Source organism: Pseudorasbora parva, chromosome 1 (assembly GCF_024679245.1).
Source record: "Pseudorasbora parva isolate DD20220531a chromosome 1, ASM2467924v1, whole genome shotgun sequence".
Classification (NCBI taxonomy): domain Eukaryota; kingdom Metazoa; phylum Chordata; class Actinopteri; order Cypriniformes; family Gobionidae; genus Pseudorasbora; species Pseudorasbora parva.
This window is the reverse complement of record NC_090172.1, coordinates 53,227,984-53,255,968: the sequence shown is the minus strand read 5'-3', so window position 1 is coordinate 53,255,968 and position 27,985 is coordinate 53,227,984. Positions and strand designations below refer to the sequence as shown.

The window sequence follows — 27,985 nt, the reverse complement described above, 5'->3', positions numbered from 1 at the left end:
TGAGTAACTATTTTCCACAGAACTGGTAAAGCGACCGCAGCGTGATTCATCACAGTCAGCACTATTTAATCACACACACTTCAAGACTGTCCAGATAGACTTGATCCTGTCCTTGACTCCTGTATCTCTCCTCACAACATCTCCTGAGACTTCATTCTAACTCTGCAGTCATGGGAAAAGGCTTTTATATCAGTAAGCCCATAGGGTATGTACTACTTGGGCTGAGCATCGGGGCCGTGCTCACCATCCTCGCTTTATCAGTGGTCTACAGTCAAGAGAAAAGGAAAAACGAGCTAAATGGCACAGACGGGACTCATGTGGTGACGACCACAGTACCCAGCACCTCAGCACCATCAAACGACCCCTGGGACAAGTACAGACTGCCTGACACCCTTCGTCCTGAGTACTACAATATGACGCTTTGGCCCCGGTTGGTGCCGGATGAGCAGGGCATGTACATTTTCACTGGGGAATCTGGAGTGGCATTCAAGTGCATGAAGGAGACCAACCTGATCATTATTCATTCCAATGAACTGAACTTCACCTTGACGTCCGAGATGCACCATGCGAAACTTACGGGTTTGGGAGGGACAAACGCTCCGGCCATACAGAAAACCTGGCTTGAAACAAAAACCCAGTATATGGTGATTCAACTGAATGGAAATCTACAAGTTGGAAAATCCTATTGGCTCTTCACAAAATTTCGTGGAGAGCTATCAGATGACCTGGGCGGATTTTACAGAAGTGAATACGAAGAAAATGCCGTGAAAAAGTAAGACGTGTAATTACTATTGAATTTAGTTTGGTAAGAAGAGATTGAAATGTCAGCATTTTCACTTTCACATCAACACTTTCGTAATCAGCATCAATGTATTATACTAATTAATTGATTACGTAATAAAAAATATATATAATATAATAAGAATTTCATAAATGATATAATTAAAATAAACTATATTTAATTTTAATATAATCCCAGTATTTTAGAAGGTATTTGACAATTATTTATTTCATTAAAGGGGTCAGCGCTAGGAAGATGAATCTGTATTTAAACTGGGTCATCAATGGTGACCAGCATAGTAGAAATGTGAAATTATTTTTGGATTTGGTGCCTTCTAGACTGAGAAAAGACAGAAAATGTGTTTTTGTCTCATGGGGATGAAAGGCTACAATTCCCAGAATGCTTCACTGCCCTGTAAGGCCACTTCCAAAGCCACTGCTACTGGATTACTGTGGCCCTGTCCCAAATGGCACCCTAAACCCTCACGGTCTTCCTCTGAGTCCTCACTTTCACGACGTAATGCCGCTTTGACTGCCGGGTAGAAGTTCTCTGCGTAGATCGCAAACATGCGGGCTCAGCTAAAATGTGCATCGAGAGCGCATAGCAGCCACAAAGGGGGCGTTCACGAGCACACTTCTTTAAGCTTAAATGACGAATGGGACACCCTACGGTCTTGTGGACTTAACGGACACGCGCACGCAATGGCCATTGTAAGTCTACAAGACCGAAAGTGCACATGAAGTGTGCCATTTGAGACAGGGCCTGTGACTGAGTTGGAGAACAGACATGTATCTTTAAAAATATTTTTTGAATTTAAAAACATTAGGGAAATAAATATTTAAGTTTAACCCTCTATATGCATTATGTTCTAAACACTAAATATTTTTTCAAATAAGTTTTTATTACATGAAATAGCTTCAATCATACAAAATTGCAGTTTTTTTTTTAAAAAAATCTATTTAAATGCACATTTATTTTGAAATTTGAATTTAAAAAATGTATATACTTGGGACTCATGGAACCCAAAATCCCTCATTTAACCTTCAAAATGGCTAACTCATCTTCAAAACTCATCCTCACTCTCATCACAAAGAGATAACTCTGCATTCTTCCTATTGCCCTTTCCGTGAAATATTGCTGTACTCGTTTTCTGAAAATAAGAAATAATTTTGTTAATTATACATAAACACAATAAACACTTTAAATTAACAAATAACTGCAATTATATTGTTGATCCTACATCTATATTTTAAAAAATCCTAGGGAAATACACTACTGCAAATCCACTGCAGTGCAGCATTGACATACACATTTGATTAGTGAATTTAAATATCTAATTTACGTGTCAAAGAAAAATATAAACAAACAAAAAACATTGAGAAGAGAGGTTTAGAAATTAGAAAGAGGTTAATAGAGCAATTTCTGGAGCACTTCAACAGATTGTCTTCCAATTGAGGTGAGGGTGACAGTGAGGGAAAGTCATTTGACTTTAAAACAGCACATCATTGGCTAGCTTAAGTCCTGCCCATAGTGCAATTTATTGTATTGTTTTCTGAACAAGGAAATGAGTAGAAATGCATTGTTACCACAAAGGGTTAAAATAGCTCTAGATCTCATGAACCGCAAGTCACTGCTGTATATTTTCATAGTTTTTGAATAACAAGACGTTTCCCTATGAATTACCTTGAATTACAATACTGAACAAGACATTTGTGAAGACTATTTAAATCACACTGCTAGTTCTTACACACTTAACTAAGTTAACTTTTCCTTTTGGCAGAGTTGTTGCCACTACTCAAATGCAGCCCACTGAAGCCCGGAACACTTTCCCCTGCTTTGATGAGCCGTCAATGAAGGCCGTGTTCCATTTGACTCTCCTACATCCTCCAGGAACTGTGGCCCTTGCTAATGGCATGGATCTGGGTTAGTGCGCACATCAATGACAAATGTAATAGCTTCCGTAATGAGGACATGATAGTATTTTCTATTAATAATCCTAGAAAATATTTGACAATATAGCTTGACATTATCCATAGACCATTTGCAAATGCTTCTATACTGAGGGTTTGATTGTGTTTGAGACACATTAAACAATTTGCACAATTAAAATACCTTTCTGAAATAAATATTTAATAAATTATGAAAATCATGTCAATTATGACATTAAGCATATGCTTCTAGATTCAATTGGATGCATATCTTATAAAAAAATACATTAATTTAATAAAAAATAGTAGGCTTAAACCACAGGATCTGCATCATGGACTTTACAGTAAGACACAGTATATCAATCAGAGATTCTGAGCTCAAGTCTTTTGAAGTCGAAGGCATATTGCCAATCTGAAAGACTTTTTAAAATAGTTTAGACCTTACCAATTAAGTTAGCTTGACTGAAGTTTTTCCAAAGTTGTATAATCGTAGCCTTGATTGTTCAGTGTGATTATAACCTGCTCTTTAATCACTTACTGACACTTTACTATATTTTTCCCAGCAACAGTGTTATATAAGCACTGACGAGAAACTATTATTGTCAATAATTTTTTTACTATAGCTTCTTGGGGTCAGTAAGATTTAATAAAATATACAGCACGATAAATCATTCATTTGGATCAATAATGATGCATTAAATTGATCAAAAGTGACAGTAAATACATTTTTTAATATGATCAATTCTGTTCTTTTGAACTTTCTATTCATCAAAGAAACCTAACAACAATATATAAAGGTTCCCACAAACATATTAATAGCGGTTTTAAAGGTAGGGTGGGATCTTATGCTTTCAAAGCTAGCTATAGACCTTATTTAGAGCAGTGTCATGACAATGAACTGCCATGAACTGTGGAAAATTGTAAGTAATCTCTGAGCTTTATACAGCGGATGCCATATAAGTCTATCCCTCACAGCGCTGCTATTAAAGGGATAAGGTCTGAAAGCATAAGATCCCACCCTCTCTTCAGAGCGTCTCCAAAGCCTCCTCCAAAACATGAGCACAGCAGGGAACAAAGCTTCATGAGAGACGCCCTTAAACTACCTCATGTCACAAAGCACATAACATTACAATAATAATGAACATAAACGACTTAAAGAGCACTGACCTGTGCCACCTGACTGCTGCACATTCATTACGGCATTGATTGTTGCCATTGAAACGCATACATCTGAATCACAAACCACTCTTGAGTATAATGTCATGGGATTCCATCTCTTCCAAATTACATTAGTTATAGCATGAAGCAGCATAAGCTCATTGTTTTGGCTCCGGAGGAACTGTAAAGGGTGTTGTTTCGGTTACATCTGTCTAACTCTCCATAGCAAGAAACGTGCTGATAAGTAACTGTTTTCAACATTGATAATAATAAGAAATTTCACATTTTAAGTTGTAATATTATTTCATAATTGTACACTTTTTATTGTATTTTTGATCAAAAAAATGCAGACTGATAGGTGAGCAAAAGAGACTTCTTAAAAAAAAAACAAATCTTATAGACCCCAAACCTTATTGCATGGATTTATCTGTAGACATTTGAATTCTTCACTCATGTTTCTAGGCACTAAAAGCCTCACCATAGATAATCAAGAGGTTTTACAGACCACATTTGAGCCAACTCCAATAATGTCGACATATCTGTTGGCCTTCGTCGTCAGTGAATTTATCAACATACAATCCCCACGAGAGGCCAATGTTTTGGTAGATATTCTCACTCCATTTCTTTCCTTTCCTTTTATACAAGTCTTTCAAATGCAGACAACTAAATAAAAATGTGTATTCAATTTATTACGTCATGTATTTTTCCAACAAATGCATTAAAAAAAACATGTTTTTTAGGTCAGAATCTGGGGACGTAGAGAAGCCATTGAGGATGGACAGGGAGATTACGCCCTTAATGTGACATTCCCTATTTTGAACTATTTCGAAAACTATTTCAACATCAAATACCCCCTATCCAAATCAGGTGAGAGTTTAAACAAGCAAGTTCTTTCCAAACTTTGTGTCTCAATCTGTAACATTCATAAACACTGGGGGGCCATTTGGGGGGAAGCCAGTCAGACTATTACTTTTCTATCCCTAGACCAAATCGCACTGCCTGATTTCTCTGCTGGAGCAATGGAAAACTGGGGCCTGATCACATACCGAGAAACATCTCTTTTCTACAATCCTGAAGTATCCTCTAATGAAGATAAAGAGTGGGTGGCCACTGTTATCACACATGAACTTGCGCACATGGTATGTGGACTATGTGGTATGTTTAAACAGTGGACTTTATAATTATCTAATTCATTTAACCGTTGACAATAATGAATTTAGTGGTTTGGGAACCTTGTGACCATGAGATGGTGGAACGACCTGTGGCTCAACGAGGGCTTTGCGAGTTATATGTCATATCTTGGAGCTGATTATGCTGAGCCCACCTGGAATATGGTAAGTATGTTTTCACAATTCACCAAGTTTATAAGGATCATTTTTATGCTCACGAAATAGCAGCACAATACCAATACAGTAGGAATCAAAAGACTCGATTTGACTTTACTACAAACTCCCTAATGCATCTAAGATCGGTCCTTTACGCAGATGACGTTTCAGACTGCCATTGGTTGTTTTCTGTTGCTTTCCATACGGGTCAGGTGGCCAGTAAATGCAAATGGTACATTTATACAAAAACAATGTACAAAAATCGGAAAAGTCTTTCCTCTGTATTTTTGGCGTACAGACAACAACGTTGTCAAAACGAGCCCCTTCACACGGATCCACGAAAACGTCTAAAAACCTATGGATGTCAGCAAAGTAATTGGCAAAGTCTCTATGCGTAGTCTCGCGTAGCCGTACCTTCAGACTGACAGCAGACGTCTGAACTCTTTTACAGCTTTCATTGGACACCATGTAACACAACTAATCAAGTTTGATTTGTTCCGTGTCATGTTTAGATCCCGTGGAAATTTACTGCAAGAATCGAGCCGCAAACTTCACATAGCCTACTTTTGTAAATACAGCAATTAGATGATCATGGCAAACGCTCATTGTCACAGTTGTAAACACAACAGCGTTCTTCTTCCACAAGGGAGTTTGGCATCATGGGATTTGTTAACAGGCGGACCGTTAAAGAACGTAGCACACACGTCGTTACCGTGAAGTGTTTCCGTAAAAGTAGCCCATATGCATCAGACTTTCAGCTAATGGAGACGACTTTGCGCCTTCAGACTGAACATTTAATATGCACGTGCATGACGGTGCTGTTTTCACAAATTCGCTTTTTTGTAGCTTAATATGGTTTACATGGAAACGATTAGGGTTGGGTACAGAAACAGTATGTACTGGACCAAATCAGAACGCAGATTTCGGTGCCATCAAATGTGCTTCGGCGCTTTGGCTGGCGCTGAGCCAGAGACAGGCGCTCTCAACGCTCGTCACATATCACAACGATTCAGTGTTTTCAACTACATCATGTTTATTTTAGGTTTCAGACATTTAAATGCACATAAGTAGCAGCGAAAACACTCTGATGTCTATGGAAGTGGCAATAACAATCCTTTCTTTATAATTTGACTGTGTTTTATTCATATAAGAATTTATAAGTTACTATATAGTTTACTTTATTCTTCTCCGAGTTCACCTGTCACTTATTTTCATGTTTTTCCTGAGACGGGGATGAATTTACGTGATTAAAATCAGGGGTGTGCACAAATATTCGAATAGTCGAATATTCGATCTGTAATTAATATTCGAACACTATAAACACTATTCGAATTTTACTGAGTTGATTTGCTGGCTATAAATGCACTGAATCCATGATAAATCCCTCTAAATCTCGCAGTTATAACTAAATCCACTGGGTGGCGCTGTGGAGCGGGTTAATAAGTTAAGTGTATTTGATCACGATGTCGTCGTCTGCCTTGCAATGTTTAGAATTACTTAGATGAAAATTGAAAATGATCTTACAAAAAGATGTCACTTTTGATGAAGTTACTTTTGATGAAATCAATTACTGAAACCGAGTCATTATAATATCACCACCACAAACAAGAATCACATGACATCCAAACACCAGTGGAATGAGGAAAGACAGCGATCACTGCATTCACGAGTGTAGGAAAGCACATCTGTACCCCGAGTGAGAGCGAGATAACTTATGACAACAAAATGATCTCGACATTCTTGAGACAAATGCTTCCTTTAAAGTTCATCGAGGGTTTATGAACAGAAAACAAGTACTTTTTACAAGTACTTCACTTAAACTTCACTTAACCGTTATCTTTGTCTCCACAACGTCTGTCAGTGGCGCATTTTCTCACCCGAGAAGAATGTAGGCTATGTACAGGTCCTACTCAAAAAATTAGCATATTGTGATAAAGTTCATTATTTTCCATAATGTAATGATAAAAATTAAACTTTCATATATTTTAGATTCATTGCACACCAACTGAAATATTTCAGGTCTTTTATTGTTTTAATACTGATGATTTTGGCATAAAGCTCATGAAAACCCAAAATTCCTATCTCAAAAAATTAGCATATCATGACAAGGTTCTCTAAACGAGCTATTAACCTAATCATCTGAATCAACTAATTAACTCTAAACACCTGCAAAAGATTCCTGAGGCTTTTAAAAACTCCCAGCATGGTTCATTACTCAAAATGGCAATCATGGGTAAGACTGCCGACCTGACTGCTGTTTAAAAGGCCATCATTGACACCCTCAAGCGAGAGGGTAAGACACAGAAAGACATTTCTGAACGAATAGGCTGTTCCCAGAGTGATGTATCAAGGCACCTCAGTGGGAAGTCTGTGGGAAGGAATAGTGTGGCAAAAAACGCTGCACAACGAGAAGAGGTGAGCGGACCCTGAGGAAGATTGTGGAGAAGGACCGATTCCAGACCTTGGGGGACCTGCGGAAGCAGTGGACTGAGTCTGGAGTAGAAACATCCAGAGCCACCGTGCACAGGCGTGTGCAGGAAATGGGCAACAAGGGCCGCATTCCCGAGGCCAAGCCACTTTTGGGCTGCAGAGAAGCATCACTGGACTGTTGCTCAGTAGTCTAAAGTACTTTTTTCAGATGAAAGCAAATTTTGCATCATTCGAAAATCAAGGTGCCAGAGTCTGGAGGAAGACTGGGGAGAAGGAAATACCAAAATGCCTGAAGTCCAGTGTCAAGTACCCACAGTCAGTGATGGTCTGGGGTGCCATGTCAGCTGCTGGTGTTGGTCCACTGTGTTTTATCAAAGGCAGGGTCAATGCAGCTAGCTATCAGGAGATTTTGGAGCACTTCATGCTTCCATCTGCTGAAAAGCTTTATGGAGATGAAGATTTTGTTTTTTAGCACGACCTGGCACCTGCTCATAGTGCCAAAACCACTGGTAAATGGTTTACTGACCATGGTATTACTGTGCTCAATTGGCCTGCAAACTCTCCTGACCTGAACCTCATAGAGAATCTGTGGGATATTGGGAAGAGAAAGTTGAGAGACGCAAGACCCAACACTCTGGATGAGCTTAAGGCCGCTATCGAAGCATCCTGGGCCTCCATAACACCTCAGCAGTGCCACAGGCTGATCGCCTCCATGCCACGCCGCATTGAAGCAATCATTTCTGCAAAAGGATACCAAGTATTGAGTGCATAACTGAACATAATTATTTGAAGGTTGACTTTTTTGTATTAAAAACACTTTTCTTTTATTGGTCGGATGAAATATGCAAATTTTTTGAGATTTTGACCTGAAATATTTCAGTTGGTGTGCAATGAATCTAAAATATACTAAAATATATGAAATTTGAATTTTTATCATTACATTATGAAAAATAATGAACTTTATCACAATATGCTAATTTTTTTTAGAAGGACCTGTATGTTCTGCACGATAACTGACGTGCTCTGCTTTATTAGTATTTCTTTCCGCTCGCGCTGCTTGAGCTTATAATGCTTTAGGTTCTTTAGGTATATATATATATATATATATATATTATTATTATTATTTTTTTTTACACACATTATATATAAAATTATATATTGTATAACAAATGTATAGCAAGTTAGCGTTCTTTTTTCTCTTCCTCTCAGAAAGATCTCATGGTGCTGCAGCAGGTTCAGAGGGCATTTGCAGCCGATGCTCTTGTTTACTCACACCCGCTGACCTCGCGAGAGGATGAAATTTTCACACCATGGCACATCCATGGGCTATTTGATGTCATCACTTATAGCAAGGTTTCCATCATGTGCTAAATACAATTTGAAATGACACTAGTATTAAGTGGTGTTATATTGCGTAAATTTTTTTACGAGTAATGATAAATCTTTGTCGCTGCAGGGGGCTGCAGTACTGAGAATGCTGTCTGAGTTTCTGTCAGAGCCTGTCTTTATTAAAGGAATTCATGTATGTATATTAAATGTTTTGATGTTTTAAAGCTTGAGCTTTTATGATGCATTAGTTTGACCGTATGACTTTTTCTTTTACATCATTTTCACAGAACTACTTGAATGAGTATGCATACAACAACACTGTGTACACAGATCTTTGGAAAAAACTGCAGGAAGTAAGTTACAAAATTGATGGAATGGATTACTTAAATATTAGGTGTGTTTGATTATCAGCCATAACTTGATTTGTGTCAAATATTTTTTTTAGGTTGTAGACGCAGATTCAAACATCCAGCTACCAGACACAATAGATCAAATAATGAATCGCTGGATTCTTCAGATGGGTTTCCCTGTAGTAACTATTGACACTCAAACAGGACGAATTTCTCAGCAGCACTTCCTGATAGACCCAGAGGCAGCAGTAGACAGCATCGTGCCATCGGTCTACAAGTATGTTTACCCTGAAAACATTAGTTCAGAGCCATGTCCTGTTTCATAATTTGTTTTAATGTACACTGTGTGCATCTTCAAAAATAATTGCAGTTACGAATGGTTTGTGCCAATCACATGGATGAAGAGTGGCCGTAACATGGGTCAGCTCTGGCTGCTTAATAAAACTGATTTATATGAACCCATGAAGACAGATACTGACTGGGTTTTGGCCAACCTGAATGTCGTAGGATACTACAGGGTTAATTATGATTCCCAAAACTGGGAACGTCTTCTTACACAACTGACTTCAGATCATAAAGTGAGTATATCCTTATTATATTTAATTAAGTATCTCATTACATTTACTATACATATTACTCTCTTTACACATAGGTTATTTCAGTTCTTAATAGGGGCCAGCTCATCGATGATGCATTTAATTTGGTGAAGTAAGCTCTCTGCTCCAAAAACATTTAATCGATGGTCATAATTAATTTGCTCAAAATAATTAAATAATTCATCATCTGAATGTGATCATTCATAGGGCCGAGATAATCAGCATAATTCTGGCTCTGAGAACAACTAAGTATCTCTCTGAGGAGAAGGAGTACATACCATGGGAAGCTGCCATAAGAAATATGAACTACTTTTTCCTCATGTTTGACCGATCAGAAGTTTATGGACCTTTGCAGGTAAATTTTATATATATTTATATAAATGCATTCTAAATTTTGAATCATTTTCAATACCCAGAGTCAGAGAATGTTCATTCAGAAATGTAAATAACAAGATGTGCTTGTGTATGTATCCATTTCTTTTCTTTTTTGAACACTCCAGACTTATCTGCGTACAAAAGTGCAACCTCTTTTTGATCACTTCCGAGTCATCACATCAAACTGGACTCAGAAACCCCCAGGATATATGGACCAGTAAATACAATATTCCCTCTTTTCACAGTCTATTCTAAATATTATTTTAGTTACACACCACAGTTATAACTTTAACTATTAACACAGAAGAATCTTAAAGGGGTCGCATCATAAGAAATCAAATTGTTCAAACAACAGGATGTAAAAATCTTAAAGAGATAAGTGTTAAACCAGGGGTGTCCAGTTGTGCTCCTGAGGGGCCACTGTCCTGTATAGTTCTGCTCCAACCCCAATTAAACACACGTTAACCAGCTATTCAAATGCTGTCGCAATTAGCATACTATCTTTCCTAAATAGTATTCGAAATTAGAATTGGTTTGTTCAAAATCATAGTACGTTGAAATGAGTATTCCAAAGATACTCGGATCAGATGCTCAACTATTTCCGAGTAGAATTTGAAGTGCAGATCCCCTCTGGTCCTACTCAACCCGCTCCTAGTTGGATTTGAACCGCTTTCTCCAGAATGGAAGATAAAACATTTTCAAGGACGTTCAGGATGTGCACCAAATGATCTGACATCGGTCTGTCAGTAATCCTCCTTACTATTGTCATGTGACAAGTGAAATCTGGTGTATTGTAATGTTACAGACTACCACAGCAAGCTTAGGCATTTTCGTTTTGGGGCATGCCTTTCCGAATTTGGAATTAGGCTTCAGGCTGGTACATCCCTACATACTAGAAGCTTCTAGGCAGGAGTGTTAATGGGATAGTTCACCCAAAACTGAAAATTTTGTCATCACTCAAATAGTTTCTTTCTTCTGTTAAAAACCGAAGAAGATATTTTAAATAATGTTGGTAACAGACTAGCCTAGAAATCTAGACGCACCCTAGCGGCAGCAAATTTAATCTGCCCGCGAGTGTCGTCTAGCAACTCTCAATAACCTTCTGAGCTGTATTCGCCTCCCTCTGGACGGGCCAATCACATCGTGTATAGAGTCAATGGGCGGGACCATAATGACGATGGCCGAGTTGCGTTTGCGTGCTTCTAGTAAACACAGAAACTGGCGAACGGCGGTCTTTCGAATCAGCTTTGACTGCGATTCTGGAAGACTTGGAGTTAAGATTTTCTCTGAGAAAAGAACAAAGAACGGCACTGAAGTCATTCTTAAAAAGGGAAGATGTGTTCGGAGTTTTGCCGACCGGATACGGCGAATGTTTAATCTATCAACAAGCTCTGTTTGACCTTCGTTGCTCTGGTTGGTGTAGCACTATCCTATCGCGTGCAGAGGGAGTTTGAAAGACAACCGTTTATCCCGCCCCTCGGATTGAGCCCTGTCTATGGTGAGTTTCCAGACCAAACATCTTGATGTGGGTCTGGCTTGTCAGGCTAGTAACAGACAGTTGACGGTAGCCATTAACCATAGTATTTTTTCTCCTACTATGGAAGATTAATGGCTACCATCAACTTATTGATTGCCAAATTTTGTTTTTTATATATATCTTCTTTGGTTTTTAACAGAAGAAAGAAATTAAAGACATGTTTGGAGCTAAACTCTGCCAGACAGCATCCCTCCAGGACCGAGATTGAACACCCCGAATTAAACGTACTATGAAAACTTCCTCCAAAAAAGGTGAAACTGAAACTAAACTGAAACTAAGCAACTCATTCTGTATTGACGTCAGATTGACCACAAAAAGACATGACCACCCATTTTTAGACATTAACATGACCACATTGAGGTTATGAGGAAATATATACTATTACAAAAACAGTATGGTAAATATGAGTAAAAAGTAACGAAATCTGTCAACGTTTGTGCAAACCCACTAGTAATTTTGCATGCAGAGGATGTTTACATAAAATCATATACTGTAGGCATAACCGCAAAACAACTGTTTGTTTAAATCTAAGGGTTGGAGTGGAATGTGGTCATAAACAGAATAATTGCTGTTGCACTGTATATGCACTATATGTGGACCTCAGTGCAAGAAAAAAAAAGTTAAATATGAAATGACCCCTTTAAAGTCAGAGAGGTTTCATAACATATGAGAGTTTAATGGTGTGTCCCAATTCACAGACTGTATCTTTTGAAGGCTGCTTGCATCGTGCTGTTCCAAATTGAAGTCTCCTTTAAATGCGGCCTCGAAATGTGTCCTTCATTTACCGAGCAATAAAGGATACAACAGATGGGTCCTTCGCGGCTTTGCCTACCCAGGAAATCATTGTGTGCCAGTGACAAACGTTTTTTAAATGGTCAGATGACACTTATGTACTGGGTTTCAACTAAATATCTAATGACATAAATACTGTACACCGATCAGGCATAATATTATGATTCCTAATATTGTGTTGGTCCCCTTTCTGCTGTCAAAACAGCACTGACCTGTTGAAGCATGTTGACCCCTAAAGGTGTTCTGTGGACTGTGGTATCTGGCACCAAGATATTAGCAGCAAATAATTTACGTCCTGTTAGTTGGGAGGTCGGCCTTCATGGATCGGACTCGTTTGTTCAGCATATCCCACAGATGCTCGATTGGATTGAGATCTGTGCAATTTGAAGGCAAAATCAACACCTCAAACACGTTGTTGTGCTCCTCAAACCATTCCTGAACCATTTTTGCTTTGTGGCAGGGCGCATTATCCTGCTGAAAGAGGCCACAGCCACCAGGGAATACCGTTTCCATGAAAGGGTGTATGGTCTGCTACAGTGCTTAGGTAGGTGATATGTGTCAAAGTAACATCCAGGATGGCAGGACCCAAGTTTTCCCAGCAGAACATTGCCCAAAGTATCACACTGCCTCTGCCGGCTTTCCTTCTTCCCATAGTGCATCCTGGTGCCATGTGTTCCCCAGATAAGCAACGTACACACACCTGTCCATCTACGTGTGTTCAGGCTAATCTTGTTCTCTTCCTTTTCAATTTGTTTAGCCCTTTGAGGTAAGCGGTGGAGTCTCTCCCGATACACACGTTACTAAGCACGCACAGAGATGTATTCATAACAATAAAGGGTCGCGGTTTATTGATTACGTTCTCCGGTTTACTTTCCAGCAAAACAAACTTTAAACTTTCAAAGACAATAAACGTTCATCTGTATCAACATGCGATTGAAGAAACTGTTGCTCTCCACACTCTCACCTGTCTACTCAATGACTCTCAGTTTCTATTAAGACCTGCACTTTCGCACCGTAATGACGCATGCGTCAAGGAGGAGGAGCAAGTCCAATCACGTGGACAGGTTAGGCCAGTTATTAAACAGAAAATATAAAATTAAATAAATTAAACAAATCTCTTTTTTTATCTGGATTTTCTAAATATGGCTCCTACAACGTGATGTAAAAGAAAATGTGATTCATCAGACTAGGCCACCTTCCATTGCTCCGTGGTCCAGTTCTGATGCTCACGTGCCCACTGTTGGCATTTTATAGCAGTGGACAGGGGTCAGCGTGGGCACCCTGACTGGTCTGCGGCTATGCAGCCCCACACGCAACAAACTGCAATGCACTGTGTATTCTGACACCTTTCGATCAGAACCAGCATTAACTTATTGAGAAATTTGAGTTACAGTAGCTCGTCTGTTTGATTGGAACACACAGGCCAGCCTTCGCTCCCCACGTGCATCAATGAGCCTTGGCCGCCCATAACCCTGTCATTGGCTCACCACTGTTTCTTCCTTGGACCACTTTTGATAGATACTGACCACTGCAGACCAGGAACACCCCACAAGAGCTGCAGTTTTGCAGATTCTCTGACCCAGTCGTCCAGCCATTACAATTTGGCAACTCACTCAAATCCACACCCTTGCCCATTTTCCTGCTTCTAACACATCAACTTTGACACACATAATCAATGTTGTTTACTTCACCTGTTCACCTGTTATGCCTGATCGGAGTATATACTGTATAAATAAAGCAGTTTTAAATGTTGACATATCTTATTAAGATTTTTTGGAGTTTATACTTTTTATTATGCACAGAAATGGACAATGGTGAACATATTTAGACAGTATGTGAACCCTATAACTAAAAAAAACAAGCGTCTCCACTGATCGTCAACAGCAGCTGTTAAGCCCCATTCACACTACAAGTGATAAGTAGCAAAAATGGACACAATCCCATTCATTTCAATGGAGAGCAGTCAATTTCCTTCGATGGGGCATGTCCAGCAATGCAACAAAGTTGGCAGTCAGCAACTGTGCCAAAATCTATGTCTCCGTGTGGTACTCGCCGTGCTGATTCCTAGCCTAAATGGTTTTGTGAGACCAGGAAGACCGACATTTGCCTTTTTACTGCAGATAAATAGCCACAATGGCAAAAGGCATTTTTTATATTCTTTAATATCTTTTAATATTAGGCATTATGTACTGATTCCATTTATATTTAGATGTTTTCTTCTAAAATGTTTGTTTGTAGTGGCAAGAAAACGTTGTCTACAACATGGATCAACATCCGTGAATGCCATTCACAAGCATTAGTAGGCAACCAGTAGTGGGAACGCCCTTTAACTAGTTTGAATCCAGCTTTACAGTTGGTAGGTGAAAAGAACAGTCCTATGCAGGCTAGACCATCCCATTTAACAACGCTCTGTCTTAACTTAGCAGCCTTCGAATGCATTTGAAGTCCATGTCCTTTAAAGGATGCAGCCTCTGAACTGGGACAGCTTGTATCACTTCTGATTCTGCACAAATATTAGGGATGGAGGTTACTGAAATATTGTTTGATTTGTGTGAATTCTGTTTGTAGACACAACCAACTGAATGCTATTTCAATGGCCTGCAAAACTGGAGTGAAAGGATGTTCAGAGCTCACTAGGATGTGGTACAGTCAATGGATGAAGAAGCCTGACAGAAACCCGTATGACAACCATTTCTCTCAGCCCGAAATCTGAATTTGGTTCCTTCCAGTTCAGTTCTGCTCTGTCTGATTTTGCTAATTTACTTGAAGCTCAGTTCAGAGATTCATTTCAGTTCAGTTACATTCAGAATTCAGTTAAAGCCAGTTCACTAATTAGTTATTTTCATTCTGTTCATTGGAGTTAATTCAATTCAGTTCTACACTGAACTCTGTAGCTATAGTTCGGCTCTTTCTAGGTCTATTCACTCCAGTGATTTTAGTTAATCAGTTTTTCATTCAATTAAATTAAATTCAAGTCAGTTCAGTTCAGATCTTTCTAGTTCTGTTCAATCAATTGTTGATCACTTCAATTCAAGTCACTTTAACACTTTAACTGGTTCGGTTCTGTTCAGTTAATGTCAATTTTATTTTATTCACTCAAGAATTCCCCCAAATCTGAAGAAAACTGTGTACTGTAATGCCATCGCTGCTGGCGGTGTTGAGGAGTGGGATTTTGGATGGAAGATGTTCAAGAACAGTACTATTGCTGCAGAGACAAATAAACTGCTATTTGGTCTATCCTGCACTAAAGAGCCCTGGCTGTTAAAAAGGTGAGCCCTATATATACTGCATACAAGAACATATACACTATTGTCATTTGGGGTCAGTAAGATTTTTTTTTTTTATTGAAAAATAAAGTACTTTTATACAGCAAAGTTGCATTGGTCAAAAGTGACTAAGTATATTAATAATGTGTCAATCTATGGAATGTTTTTTGAGCAGCAAATCATCAGATTAGAAGGATTTCTGAAGGCTCATGTGACTAATGATGTTGAAAATTCAGCTTTGTACTACAGGAATAAATTACATTTAAAAATATTTTAAAACAGAAAACAGGTATTTTAAATGGTTAATAATATTTCACAATAATACTGTTTTACTGTCATTTTAATCAAACAAATGCAGTCTTGATGAGCATAAGACTTTAAAAATCACACTTTTGAACAACATAGTTTATATTAAATGTGCACTATGTAGTATTTTTGCAGTAAAATATCCAAAAACCACTAGGCCAGTGTTATATATTTTGTTCAGTTGAGTACCAATATCCCAGATGTTTCCAACTATTTGTAAATTGTGAGAAAATTGCTATTTTAACTAAGGACCGGGACGTTTCAGCATAGCGTTTGAGCGAGTCGCCTGTCAATCGTGTCATATCTGCGTTACCCTTGGTTTTATTCTGCAGAAGTGCTTTTCTCTTAACAGTGTGAACACAGCAGCGCCGAGCGAACGCACAGAGTAACGTCATAACATCATTTTAAACACATTTAAATAAATGTATCTAATATGATAAACAGAGCTGCTGGCTTTACCTTATACTCATGACCGGAAAAAGCGGAAGTGCGCGCCCCGGCGACTGTGTCCCGTTCCGTCATAATAAAAGTCCCGGAACTCGCGAGCCGTGTGTTTGTATAACAATCACTCCAGCAGCCGTGCTCAGCTCCACATCACTCTGTCCTGCTCTGTTTTACACTACAGTAACGTTAATAACCGCATCCATGAACATGATTTCTGCCTGAGTCCTATTTTCCACCGGCTGTGAGGTGAAGACCACATTTCCCAAGATACTGCGCTCACACTTGGCGTCATCAAAATACGCCTTTGTTTTGAATAGCTGCCCTCCAGTGGACGGAAAGTTGCATAGTGCACCTTTAATGAATTTGTTTTAAATGTTTATCTAGTCAACTTATATATGTAATAAGATATATGTAATGTACTAATTTAATTGCCTTTTGTTTTTATATAAAGGTACCTGGAATACACAATGAATCCCAACCTGATCAGGAAGCAGGACATTGTCTACGTCATTGTGTATGTTGCGGGCAATGTAATAGGGCAGCCGTTGGCTTGGGACTTTGTCAGAGCCAACTGGGAAAATATATTTAAAGAGTAAGTAGCGCATCTACTTCTTTCAGCAAAACACATATTATTTCTAGGGGTGTAACAATACCCTCATGTCACGATTCGATACATATCACGATACTGACCTCACGATACAATATTAGCATTTGTCTTGGAGTATCAACATGCTGTACTCCAAGACATATGCTAACAGGTTAACAAAAAACTGCTAAAATGCTACATTTGGTATTGTAGGGGATGGAAATGAATAGGCTTTGACCTGGTGTTGGTAGCCTAAAGCACAGGACAATGTTGACACAAAAAAATGTTTTAAAAATATGAAAATATAGATTTTTTTAGACAAATATGCTTGCACACTGACTAGATATATTTAAAATTATTTGTGCCACTTTTTAGACACTAAAACTCTTGATTTTTTTCAGAATCATAAAAAATTCTCACACGGTAATTTTTATATTGGGTGAACTGTACACAATACAGATTGTCACTATCTCTGATACATATTGTCGCGTTTTTGTATTGCGATATATTGTGACACTATATATTGTTACACCCCTAATTATTTATACTCTCTACTGACTTTTTCTGTTATGTGATCTCTATAGTTACGATTCAAGCTCCTTATTCGAAAGTATGATTCGGGGCATCACAACAAAGTTTTCTACAAAATTTGAACTGCAACAGGTTTGTGCAATTTGAATACGGGGTTGCTTTGGGATGGGTCAAATACAAAACAAATATTAATACACTGCCGTTCAAACGTTTATGGTTGGAATGAATATTTAATGTTTTTGAAAGAAGCTTGCTAATTTATTTGATCAAAAACATGCAATATTAACATTTAAAATATGAAATTTCTTTTGTAATATATTTTTTAAATGTATTTTATATTTATATTATCGAATTAAAGGGTTAGTGGACCCAGACATTTAAATTAGCCAAAGATTTACACACCCTCAAGTCATCATAGGTGTATGTGACATTCTTCTTTCAGATGAATAAAAGGAGTTATATTAAATATATTAAATATGTCAGTTTCTGTTTTGAAGTCCATAAAAGTGCATCTATCCATCATAAAACTGCCCCACATGGCTCTAGGGGGTAAATATGAATATTTTTCTCATACAAACGCATCGCTTCGCTTCAGAAGTCCTTTATTAACCCTCCAGAGCCGTGTGTAGTACTTATATGATGGATAGATGCACTTTTATGGACTTCAAAACAGAAACTGACATTATTAAGCTGGGAAGAGCCAGGGCATTTTTAATATAACTCGGATTTTATTAGTGTGAAAGAAGAATGCCATATAAACCTATGAGGACATGAGGGTGAGTAAATCATGGGCGATTTTTTTTTTTTTTTTTTTTTTTTTTTTTTTCATTTTTGGATGAAATATTCTTTCGTAATATCTAATTATTTCTAATCTTAATTTTTTAAAAAAAGACCTCAAACTTTTGAACAGAAGTGTCTAATATTTTAATATATATTTAAAATGAACGTTTTGTTGTTTTGTTATATTCTATTTTTCTTTTTTGAGATATGTAGTAGCCCTAACAGTTGACTTGCTGGAAGTATTTATCTCTTTTCCCCCCGTTTCTTTGGCAAATTAGTTACAACGATTCAAAGAGGACATAGAAGCGAGTGGTTTTCATTTGAACGCAGAGCCAATACAACAGGCCATTGAGAAGACTAAAGCCAACATTAAATGGATATCTGAAAACAAAGCACTAGTGATGAATTGGCTGATTGAACACTCAGTCTAAATGCAGTCACATTATAAATATTCTATATATTTGAATACAATATTTTCATATTTTACTCTTTTACAATATATATTTATATTGTGAAAATTAGAGACAATGAAGTCTGATTATCCGCTGGTCTGTACCTTTGAATAAATTAGATGATATTTTGTGGTATTTTTATAATTCTGAAGTCAGTATTCTTTCACTCAAATAATGAAGGCCTATATATTTGTATGCATTTAAATATTTTGCAATAAACATCAACTATATCTGTGATCAAAATCTAGTATTATATTGTACTATGAATTTCAACTTCAAATCTAAAAGTTAGTAATTTGTTGTGTGTGTGTGTGTGTGTGTGTGTGTGTGTGTGTGTGTGTGTGTGTGTGTGTGTGTGTGTGTGTGTGTGTGTGTGTGTGTGTGTGTGTGTGTGTGTGTGTGTGTGTGTGTGTGTGTGTGTGTGTGTGTGTGTGTGTGAGCCTGTTTATGTGGTTTATGAGGACACAAATTTGTATAACTACATGGGTATTACACTGGTATTACACTATAAATGTGGTTTATGAGGACATATCAAATGTCCTCATAATTCAAATGGCCTTAAAAACATACTAAATGATGTTTTTTTGAGAAAGTAAAAATGCAGAATGTTTCCTGTGATGGGTAGGTTTAGGGGCAGGGGCAGTGTAAGGGGATAGAAAATACGGTTTGTACAGTATAAAAAACATTACGCCTATGGAGAGTCCCTGTAAACCACATAGACCAACATGTGTGTGTGTGTGTGTGTGTGTGTGTGTGTGTGTGTGTGTGTGTGTGTGTGTGTGTGTGTGTGTTGTGTGCTTGTTTTTGTGACATATTCAGGACACAAATGTGTATAATGACATTGGTATAACATAGTTATTACAAGGAGAGGGTGAAATATGAGGACATTATCCATGTCCCCACTTTTCAAAAGGCTTATAATTCATACAAGATAAGTTTTTTTGAGAAAGTCAAAAATTCAGAATGTTTCCTGTGATGGGTTTAGGGGCAGTGGCAGTTTAGGGGAAAGAAGATACGGTTTGAAAGGTATAAAAACCATTACGCCTATGGAATGTCACCACAATTCACAAAACAAATGTGTGTGTGTGTGTGTGTGTGTGTGTGTGTGTGTGTGTGTGTGTGTGTGTGTGTGTGTGTGTGTGTGTGTGTGTGTGTGTGTGTGTGTGTGTGTGTGTGTGTGTGTGTGTGATATGTAATTTTACCACAAAGATGTCAATATGCAAAGTGCTAATCCTTGTGGGGACATTTTTTTTGGTCCTCTTATAAATTAAATGATTTTTTTTTTTTTTTTTTTGCAGAAGGTTTTCTATGAAGGTTGTTTTTATGGTTAGGGGGATAGAATGTACAGTTCGTACACTATCAAAATCATGGAAAGTCCCCATAGAACATAAAAACCCAACGTGTGTGTGCTTGGTATGGGGACCAAATGTCCCCACAAGTATGATAAAACACCAGTCCTTTTTTCCTTTCTTTTTTTGACATTGTGGGAAATTTTTGGTCCACATGAGGAAAACCACTTATAAATGTAAAAAAAAAAAATGTTTTGTTGTTGAAAATTTAAAACTGCAGAAGGTTTTCTTTGAGGGTTGTGTTTAGGGTTAGGGGATATATAATATACTGTTTGTACAGTATAAAAATGTTTATGGAAAGTTCTAATAAAACATGAAAACCCAGCATATTTTATTAGGACTTGTGTGCTCTGTTGCGGGAATCAATGCATAGGTTTAGGTATAGAGGATTGAATATAAAGTTTGTACAATTATGAGTGTCCTCATTATGATAGGAATATCAGCGTGGGTGTGTTTATGTTTGCTTTAAAATCTATTGAGAAAATTATTGGGAAAAAATACTTATGTTGCACATACTACTTAAAAAGGTAGTGGAATGGACCACCAATAACGTGAGACAAGATGTAAGGGCACATCAAAACAATACAGGACTTGTTGATTCTCTAAGTAGATGAACGTAGTTAATTCTTCTGTGCCATTAGGGACTCAAGAGAGGAAGTAGACAAGACTGCACAAATGGGAGGAAGTGAGGGTGAGGAAGTGATTCATTATTATGGGGTCTTAAAGCAGCTGCAGACTTGTCACCTCTTACGACATAAATGGACATTGCTAAACAGCTGTCACTCACAGCACTAATGGTCCTAATGATATTTTTTAACAAAGCAAGCAAGGCTTTTTTGCTGTGCATACTGATATGGATGTTGCATCATGAGACACTCAACACACCACCTTGATGCTGCATGGGTACTTTAAGTCAGCTATGATTTAATGATGAAGTTATGATTATCTAGAATAATTAATTTGATTGGATGCTTGTGGTTTTATAATGGTCAGTCTCATGTGAGTGTCCTGTCCTCACGCCACACACACACACACACACACAAAAGAATTGTTCAATTGATTTCATGGTGACTATATAAGAGGTTTATGTTGCATTAAGACACGCATAACGTGACCGTTTAAAGGGAAATGCAGATTTCCTTGAAAGAGGTATCAGACTCTTGCATTTCAGAGGAAGAGCCCCACAGAGCTTTGTTTACAATCTGAGGGGTATAAAAAGATCTCACCTGTGAGAGTTAGTTTACTATCCTGCCCACATTAATGCTCGCTCTGCAGGAGTGTTTCCTTAAACATGTGAATTACAACGTGGAATGACCATGACCCAGCTGTCTCTCGTTAGGATGCTGCTTTAATGTTTGTGTTGTTGTATAAAGGGCACACTATTGAAGTCATTCGAAAATAAAGTTAAAAACTACTCACACAATTGATGTAAGATTTTCCAAGGCTTTATTTGCCGGAATAAACAACAACATAAATATTAATTTATTTTTAAACATACAAAAATATAAATAGCTGTAGAAACATATTTACAAATAAAAATAAAATCTTTAATTTTCATTATCTTACAAACATAGTACAAATTAATATTTGCATTCCGATTTTAGATTTCAGTCTGTTTGAATCAGATCAGCACTGTCCATGGAAGAAATTGTTTTGCTGGGGAAACCAAAAATCCTGAGCTGGGAATGAAAGGAAATCGCCTCCGACTGGATTCTGAGTCTGGAAAAATAAAATGCAGATAAAATTAATTAAATATATTTGTATTATTATTAAAATATGGTCAATTATGTTTTTTACACAGTACTACAACCAGGATTATTATAGTAAACTAAAGCTAAAACCAAAAATAAAACCATAAAAAGGAATTTTTGTTAGTTGAAATAAAATACATTTTTAAATCAAATTTGCCAATGAAACGTTTCTCATTTTAATTATTTTAAATTGATGTAGTAAAATAACTAAAATAAAAATGTATAGTATATAAATAGTATTTAAAGGGTTAGTTCACCCAAAAGTGAAATTTATGTTATTAATGACTCTCCCTAATGTCGTTCCTCACCCGTAAGACCTCCGTTCATCTTCAGAACACAGTTTAAGATATTTTATATTTAGTCCGAGAGCGTATGCAAGTGTATGCACACTTTACTGTCCATGTCCAGAAAGGGAATAAAAACATCATCAAAGTAGTCCATATGTGACATCAGTTAATTAATTAGAATCTCTTGAAGCATCGAAAAATACATTTTGGTCTAAAAATAACAAAAACTACAACTTTATTCAGCATTGTCTTCTCTTCCTTGATTGTGTTCAATCCTCAAATAAAGATGCAAACGGTTATGAAACAGCGGATTGATTTATGATTTGGATTGCATGTCAAAATGCTGAAATCACGTGACACTGGCGATCCGAATCATAAATCAATACGCTGATTCATGACCGTTTGAATCTTTATTTGAGGATTGAAAACAAACAAGGCTGAATAAAGTCGTAGTTTTTGCTATTTTTTGGCCAAAATGTATTTTCGATGCTTCAAGAGATTCTAATGAACTAACTGATGTCACATATGGACTACTTTGATGATGTTTTTATTCCCTTTCTGGACATGGACAGTACAGTGTGCATACACTTGCATACGCTCTCTGACTAGATATAAAATATCTTTAACTGTGTTCTGAAGATGAACGGAGGTCTTACGGGTGAGGAACATCAATTTCATTTTTGGGTGAACTAACCCTTTAAGTAACATGCTTGTATTGTACATACCTGATCATACGAGGTCATAGATGGAAACTGCTGAGCTGGTAAACTTGGAGGAACTGAAGGGGTTGCGCTGAAGTTGTCAAACATGGTTGACGGGCTGATGACCTCATCATTTCCTCGGTTTGCCTCATTTTCACTGAGTTCAAGCTGAGCAGACAGACAGGAGATGTACTGAATAGTGAGCCGTAGCGTTTCAATCTTGGTCAGGGTTTTTCCCGCAGGAGCCACCGATGGAGGCAGGTACGCCCTGAGGTGATGAAGAGCTTTGGTCAGATCCCTCATCCTCAGCTTCTCCCGTTCACTTGCGGTTTCCCGCTTCACGCCAGGGAATTTTGACCTTGGCCGCCCGGTTCTCTTGGGTGGCTGGACCTTGTTCTTCTCCTGGGCGGTGATGCTGTCGAGTGGGAAGACCGGAAGTGTGTTTTGTCCTGCTCCGCAAGCGTATGCTGGAGGGGAGAAGCCACAGGAATCTATGGAAGAGGTCGGAGACAGGCTGCTGCCGGCGCTGTAGTAGCCCGCATCTGATACGCCGTTGCTCGGATCCAGAATGTTCTCGCAGTCTAAAAGGAAAGCGCTGCTGTTTTGGAGCTGAAGAGCAGAGCTGGAGATATCCATGGCTGTAGAGTTGAGGAGGTATCTGCTGAATGAGATTGGGGTTGCTCTGGTGGACCATGTTCCTCCTGTATATATCCTCCGTGAGGTGCGAGTTGGCACCTCTGAGGATTCCAGTCAGTACTTGAGAGGAGAAGTGACACCAGAAGTAGGGGGTCTGTGGGAAAAAGCAGCTTCTCCAGCCTCAGATCTGAGGTGTGAGTTCCAGAAACAACCCAAGCACAGATAGATAGATAGATAGATAGATAGATAGATAGATAGATAGATAGATAGATAGATAGATAGATAGATAGATAGATAGATAGATAGATGGACGGACGGACGGACGGACGGACGGACGGATAGATAGATCAAAATGGATGGATGGATGGATGGATGGATGGACGGACGGACGGATGGACGGATGGACGGACGGATGGACGGACGGATGGACGGACGGATGGATGGACGGCTTAAAGTCACCTTGAAATCAATATTGATAATTCTTATTTTTTATGGATTTTTTTTTTAATTATCAAAGCACTTCCCCTTCCTCTTGTAAATTCAACTGTCACATCGAAGGATTCTAAAAAAAAAAACTAAAACGTGGTCAAAAACACTGAAAAACATATACGCAATACTGACCACATCACTTTCCCTTCATTCATTGTCACCCTTCTGTCTTGAAAGACAATGGAATACAATCCCTTATAGATAAACATTTGAACCTACATCTTAATGCCCATATTAATTGCAAACTACCCAGTACAAAGGCAGAGTTTAAAATGCAGATCAGTTTTTTTAGTCGCATCTATACAGCATATGGAGAAGTTTTGCTTTAGTGCTGCCAGCCATAATGAAGACCTTTTATACATCTTCTATCTCATGAACAGTTCAAAGTCAGTGCTGATAACATGTTTGATTCAGTGCAGAGATGTTTGCATCTCAGATTACAAATTCTCCACTGACTGACAAACACAGTAGCTCTACCAACAATAGAGTTAAAATATAGTTTATCAGCAAATCTGGCTTTCTATCTGTGGAGAGGACCATGAGAAAAACAACCACATCACACCCATTCCTTCAAGTTAATATGATTAACACCACTTTGATTACATTCTTTGCTAGACATGAAGTCTGAATATGACACCTTCTTAGTGCTCCTGTAGTGATAAAGCAGGTGATGGTGGTGGACGAGATCAGTGACCACAGTTCCCACAAACAGAAGTGTCACATTTGACTCCTGCAACAACAGAGACACACATATACATAGACATAAAAACAAATGATATGCATTTTAATGTTATCTGAAAGGTTTCAGCGATGTACTCAATAAATGTGATTACAACTGACGTGTGTTTTTATTTTAAATGTCAATTTTAACCAAGAAGATTGTGTAGTTTCCCAATCAGGTTTGAGTTTACACCTCAGAAATGTTTACAGGTGTTAGTTCAGAAGGTTCTCATGGATTTCAACATTATGCCTGACAGACATTCTGGTTTTTACTGCTATTTGAAGTCACATATGATTGTACACTTTTAGGGGCTGTTTAAACAACACTGTTTTCAACTAAAAACGGAACATTTGAATGTGTTTTGTCAATTCGTTTATGCGACAACAGAGTTTTGGGGGCCTGAAACCTCAGGCTTTTGAAAATGGGTTTTAAAGTGCAAGTTTTTTTAAAACTATACTGTTATTATATCTGTGTAAACTACAAATACACCAAATTTATCAATTTATCCCCAAATTTACCAAATCATGCGTATACATATTGTGTTCCATCTAATATGTGCGTAGGGTTTCTTTACTGGGTTGGAATGAATAATAGCCTAAAGTGCTTTTAGTTGTTTTCAACTAACTGGGATCATTTGGACAACAGTGTCATCTGTACACAAAAAGGAACAACGTTTCTGTTTTAAGTATATCATTATCATGTAAATGTACCCTTTGAAGAAAAAGTCCTATATAGAACCATAAATGGTTCTGTCTGCTTCATATAAAGAACATTTCAGGGGTTCCCATCTTGGGACCATTTAATGAATTAGTTCTATATAGAACCCCATTAAATCTTTTTTTTTAAAAGTTAAGATTGCAGATATGACATTAAAATGTAATAAATGTGATAAACCTGACTAACCTACCAGAATGAGCGGGTGTCATCTAACCTAATTTGGGGGATTTCCTCTTAAACTTAGTTTAACACCCTTGTGATTATGAGCCGATTAACACGTGATTGTTACACATTCACACATTTTAATTGTGTATTTGCCTTCCAAGATGAAAGAGCTGAATGTGTGTATTTGACATTGGGATTTACACATCAAATATCCCTTATTAGCTGCCAAAATAAACTTTGTGGGCTAATCCCACAACACACTGTAATTCACATACAACTGTTCTATGCATTTAAAATGCAGCTCACTCACATTAGGTAATGTGAGAGGGGTCTCAAAAGCTAGATTTGTGGCTAGACTTAGTGGCGTGAACTGCTTTTCACATGCAGTTGAACTTCATTATCAACAATAAGCTTCAATTGTCACCATCTGAATACACATAACATCTGAAGGATCATTGTGTTTAGTAATATACTTCAACACACAAAATAACTAATATTTGTGATCATCAAGAGGTCAAAGCAATTTCTTGCTTATTATGATGTAGCCTTGTGCCAGATTCAACAGCTTTACAGTTACATGGAATACAATTACAGGATTCCTACGTATTTTAAACAGATGTAAAGACATCTAATGAGGGTGAAATATTGTCCAAAAAGTTGTACAGACCCATTATGAATAGTTTTGCCCAAATACTTAGTTTTAATCTATTGTTTTCTGAGGGAGCCTGAATGTTGGGGAATGTATTAGTGCTTAGAATAAACAACTTTGTCAGTCATAGGGTAATAGTTTGATATATATTCTGAATGATTACCATAGTATTTACAGAGTGCTCCAAGATGCATGGAAATAAAAATAAAAACATTGAAGAATATCAACGGGCGTACAAGTCCAGAAAACCATTGCCATGATATACACTACTGTATGCTATGTTTTGGGGTTGGTACGATCTTTTGTTTCTGAAATACACTAATTTAGTATATATATAGTGCCAGTTTTTTGCTTTAAAATATTTTAAAATGTTATTTATTCCTGTGATCAAAGTTCAGAGCTGAGTTTTAACATCATTGCTCCAGTCTTCAGTCAGTGCCATGATCCTTCAGAAATCATTCTAATGCTGAATGATTTCTTAAATCAACATTGAAAACAGTTTTGCTGCTTTTTTTAAGATTCTTTCTTCAAAAGAAAAGCATTTTTTTCCATAAAATGTTGTTTTGTTTTGTTTATCAGCGTAAAGGTCTTTACTGTCACTTTCAATCATTTTAATGCATATTTTCTAAAGAATAAAAATATCTTACTGTAGTAGCGTATGTACAAAAAAACAACAACAACATGGAATTACCATAGTAATGGTATGGTAAAAAACAACAACCATAATCTTACAACAAAATTGTTGTCACTGGATATTGATATGCTCGTATTATAGTGTGAGTTTATTATATACGTTGTACAATGAGGATGTTGTCATGTTTCCTTTGTCAGGAATATATTTCATAATTTCAGTTATGTATTGTTGCATTGCATCTACATAGCACATCTTATTTCACTGTATTATCACCTTCCTCTTGAGAATAGAGTTACCTACCATTTACATATCTACTTCAGTGGTCCAGACTCATTACTGTTGTTTTATTACAAACCGATGATACAGAAGATTCTACATTCTATACTCTATGACTGAATACTGCTCACATACTCACATAACTGCAGCCACTGCCAATGTTCTGTACTTCCAAGTCTGACTCCAGCAAACACTGTGTATGACAATTAAAAAGTGACTTAAATTAAAAATGTACTTGTCTTTCATGTTTTATATCCATTTCATACCTAATTCCAAACTTTTTATATCTAGTCTTGAGTTCATTGCTTAATAAAGTAGGCTAAATAATAATAAAGTAGGTACACATTCCAAAAATAATAGGCCCATTAAATTACATTTCTACACCCCTAATCATTTCAAAATTAAAAAATATAAAATTCAAGTTTTAGGGGTAAGGATGCCATAAACCAACCTCATATTACAATTAGCAATATAACTACGTTTATTTTTTTATTTTTTATTTTAGCTAACAGTCGTCACATTCACGTTGTAAACATTAAAGACAAACTTAACTCGAGGATGAACGCGGTCAGTCATCAATCTACAATTGTAAAATTCAATCTTACAATCTACAAATGTAAAAGTAAAATTCACGTGTGAAAGAA

The 27,985-nt window shown here is 37.4% G+C and overlaps 2 protein-coding genes and 1 long non-coding RNA gene across 4 annotated transcripts; 1 reads left to right on the top strand and 2 right to left on the bottom strand.

The window, feature by feature from the left end:
• The first annotated feature begins 48 nt into the window (after window positions 1–48).
• On the top strand, window positions 49–19,850 carry anpepla (alanyl (membrane) aminopeptidase-like a). The gene is made up of 19 exons (XM_067445188.1): window positions 49–772; window positions 2,562–2,704; window positions 4,330–4,469; window positions 4,608–4,734; window positions 4,852–5,006; window positions 5,088–5,201; window positions 8,832–8,975; window positions 9,079–9,144; window positions 9,239–9,304; window positions 9,397–9,578; window positions 9,672–9,879; window positions 9,954–10,009; window positions 10,105–10,252; window positions 10,398–10,489; window positions 15,170–15,280; window positions 15,703–15,870; window positions 17,069–17,209; window positions 17,788–17,866; window positions 18,793–19,850. Exons 1-19 carry the CDS (start codon window positions 171–173, stop codon window positions 18,943–18,945), a joined length of 2,895 nt encoding a protein of 964 aa, XP_067301289.1. The 5' UTR covers window positions 49–170; the 3' UTR covers window positions 18,946–19,850.
• LOC137076764 (uncharacterized) lies at window positions 501–27,545 on the bottom strand. Of its 2 annotated transcripts, none has more exons than XR_010905266.1 (3): window positions 27,481–27,545; window positions 24,817–24,909; window positions 501–620 (listed from the first exon to the last, which is right to left on the bottom strand). It is a non-coding gene; the product is annotated as an uncharacterized lncRNA (long non-coding RNA). The 2 variants fall into 2 exon arrangements; XR_010905267.1 differs by having other exon boundaries at window positions 554–616.
• On the bottom strand, window positions 21,804–23,906 carry mespaa (mesoderm posterior aa). The gene is made up of 2 exons (XM_067451959.1): window positions 23,079–23,906; window positions 21,804–22,034 (listed from the first exon to the last, which is right to left on the bottom strand). Exons 1-2 carry the CDS (start codon window positions 23,688–23,690, stop codon window positions 21,942–21,944), a joined length of 705 nt encoding a protein of 234 aa, XP_067308060.1. The 5' UTR covers window positions 23,691–23,906; the 3' UTR covers window positions 21,804–21,941.
• Window positions 27,546–27,985: the final 440 nt, after the last annotated feature.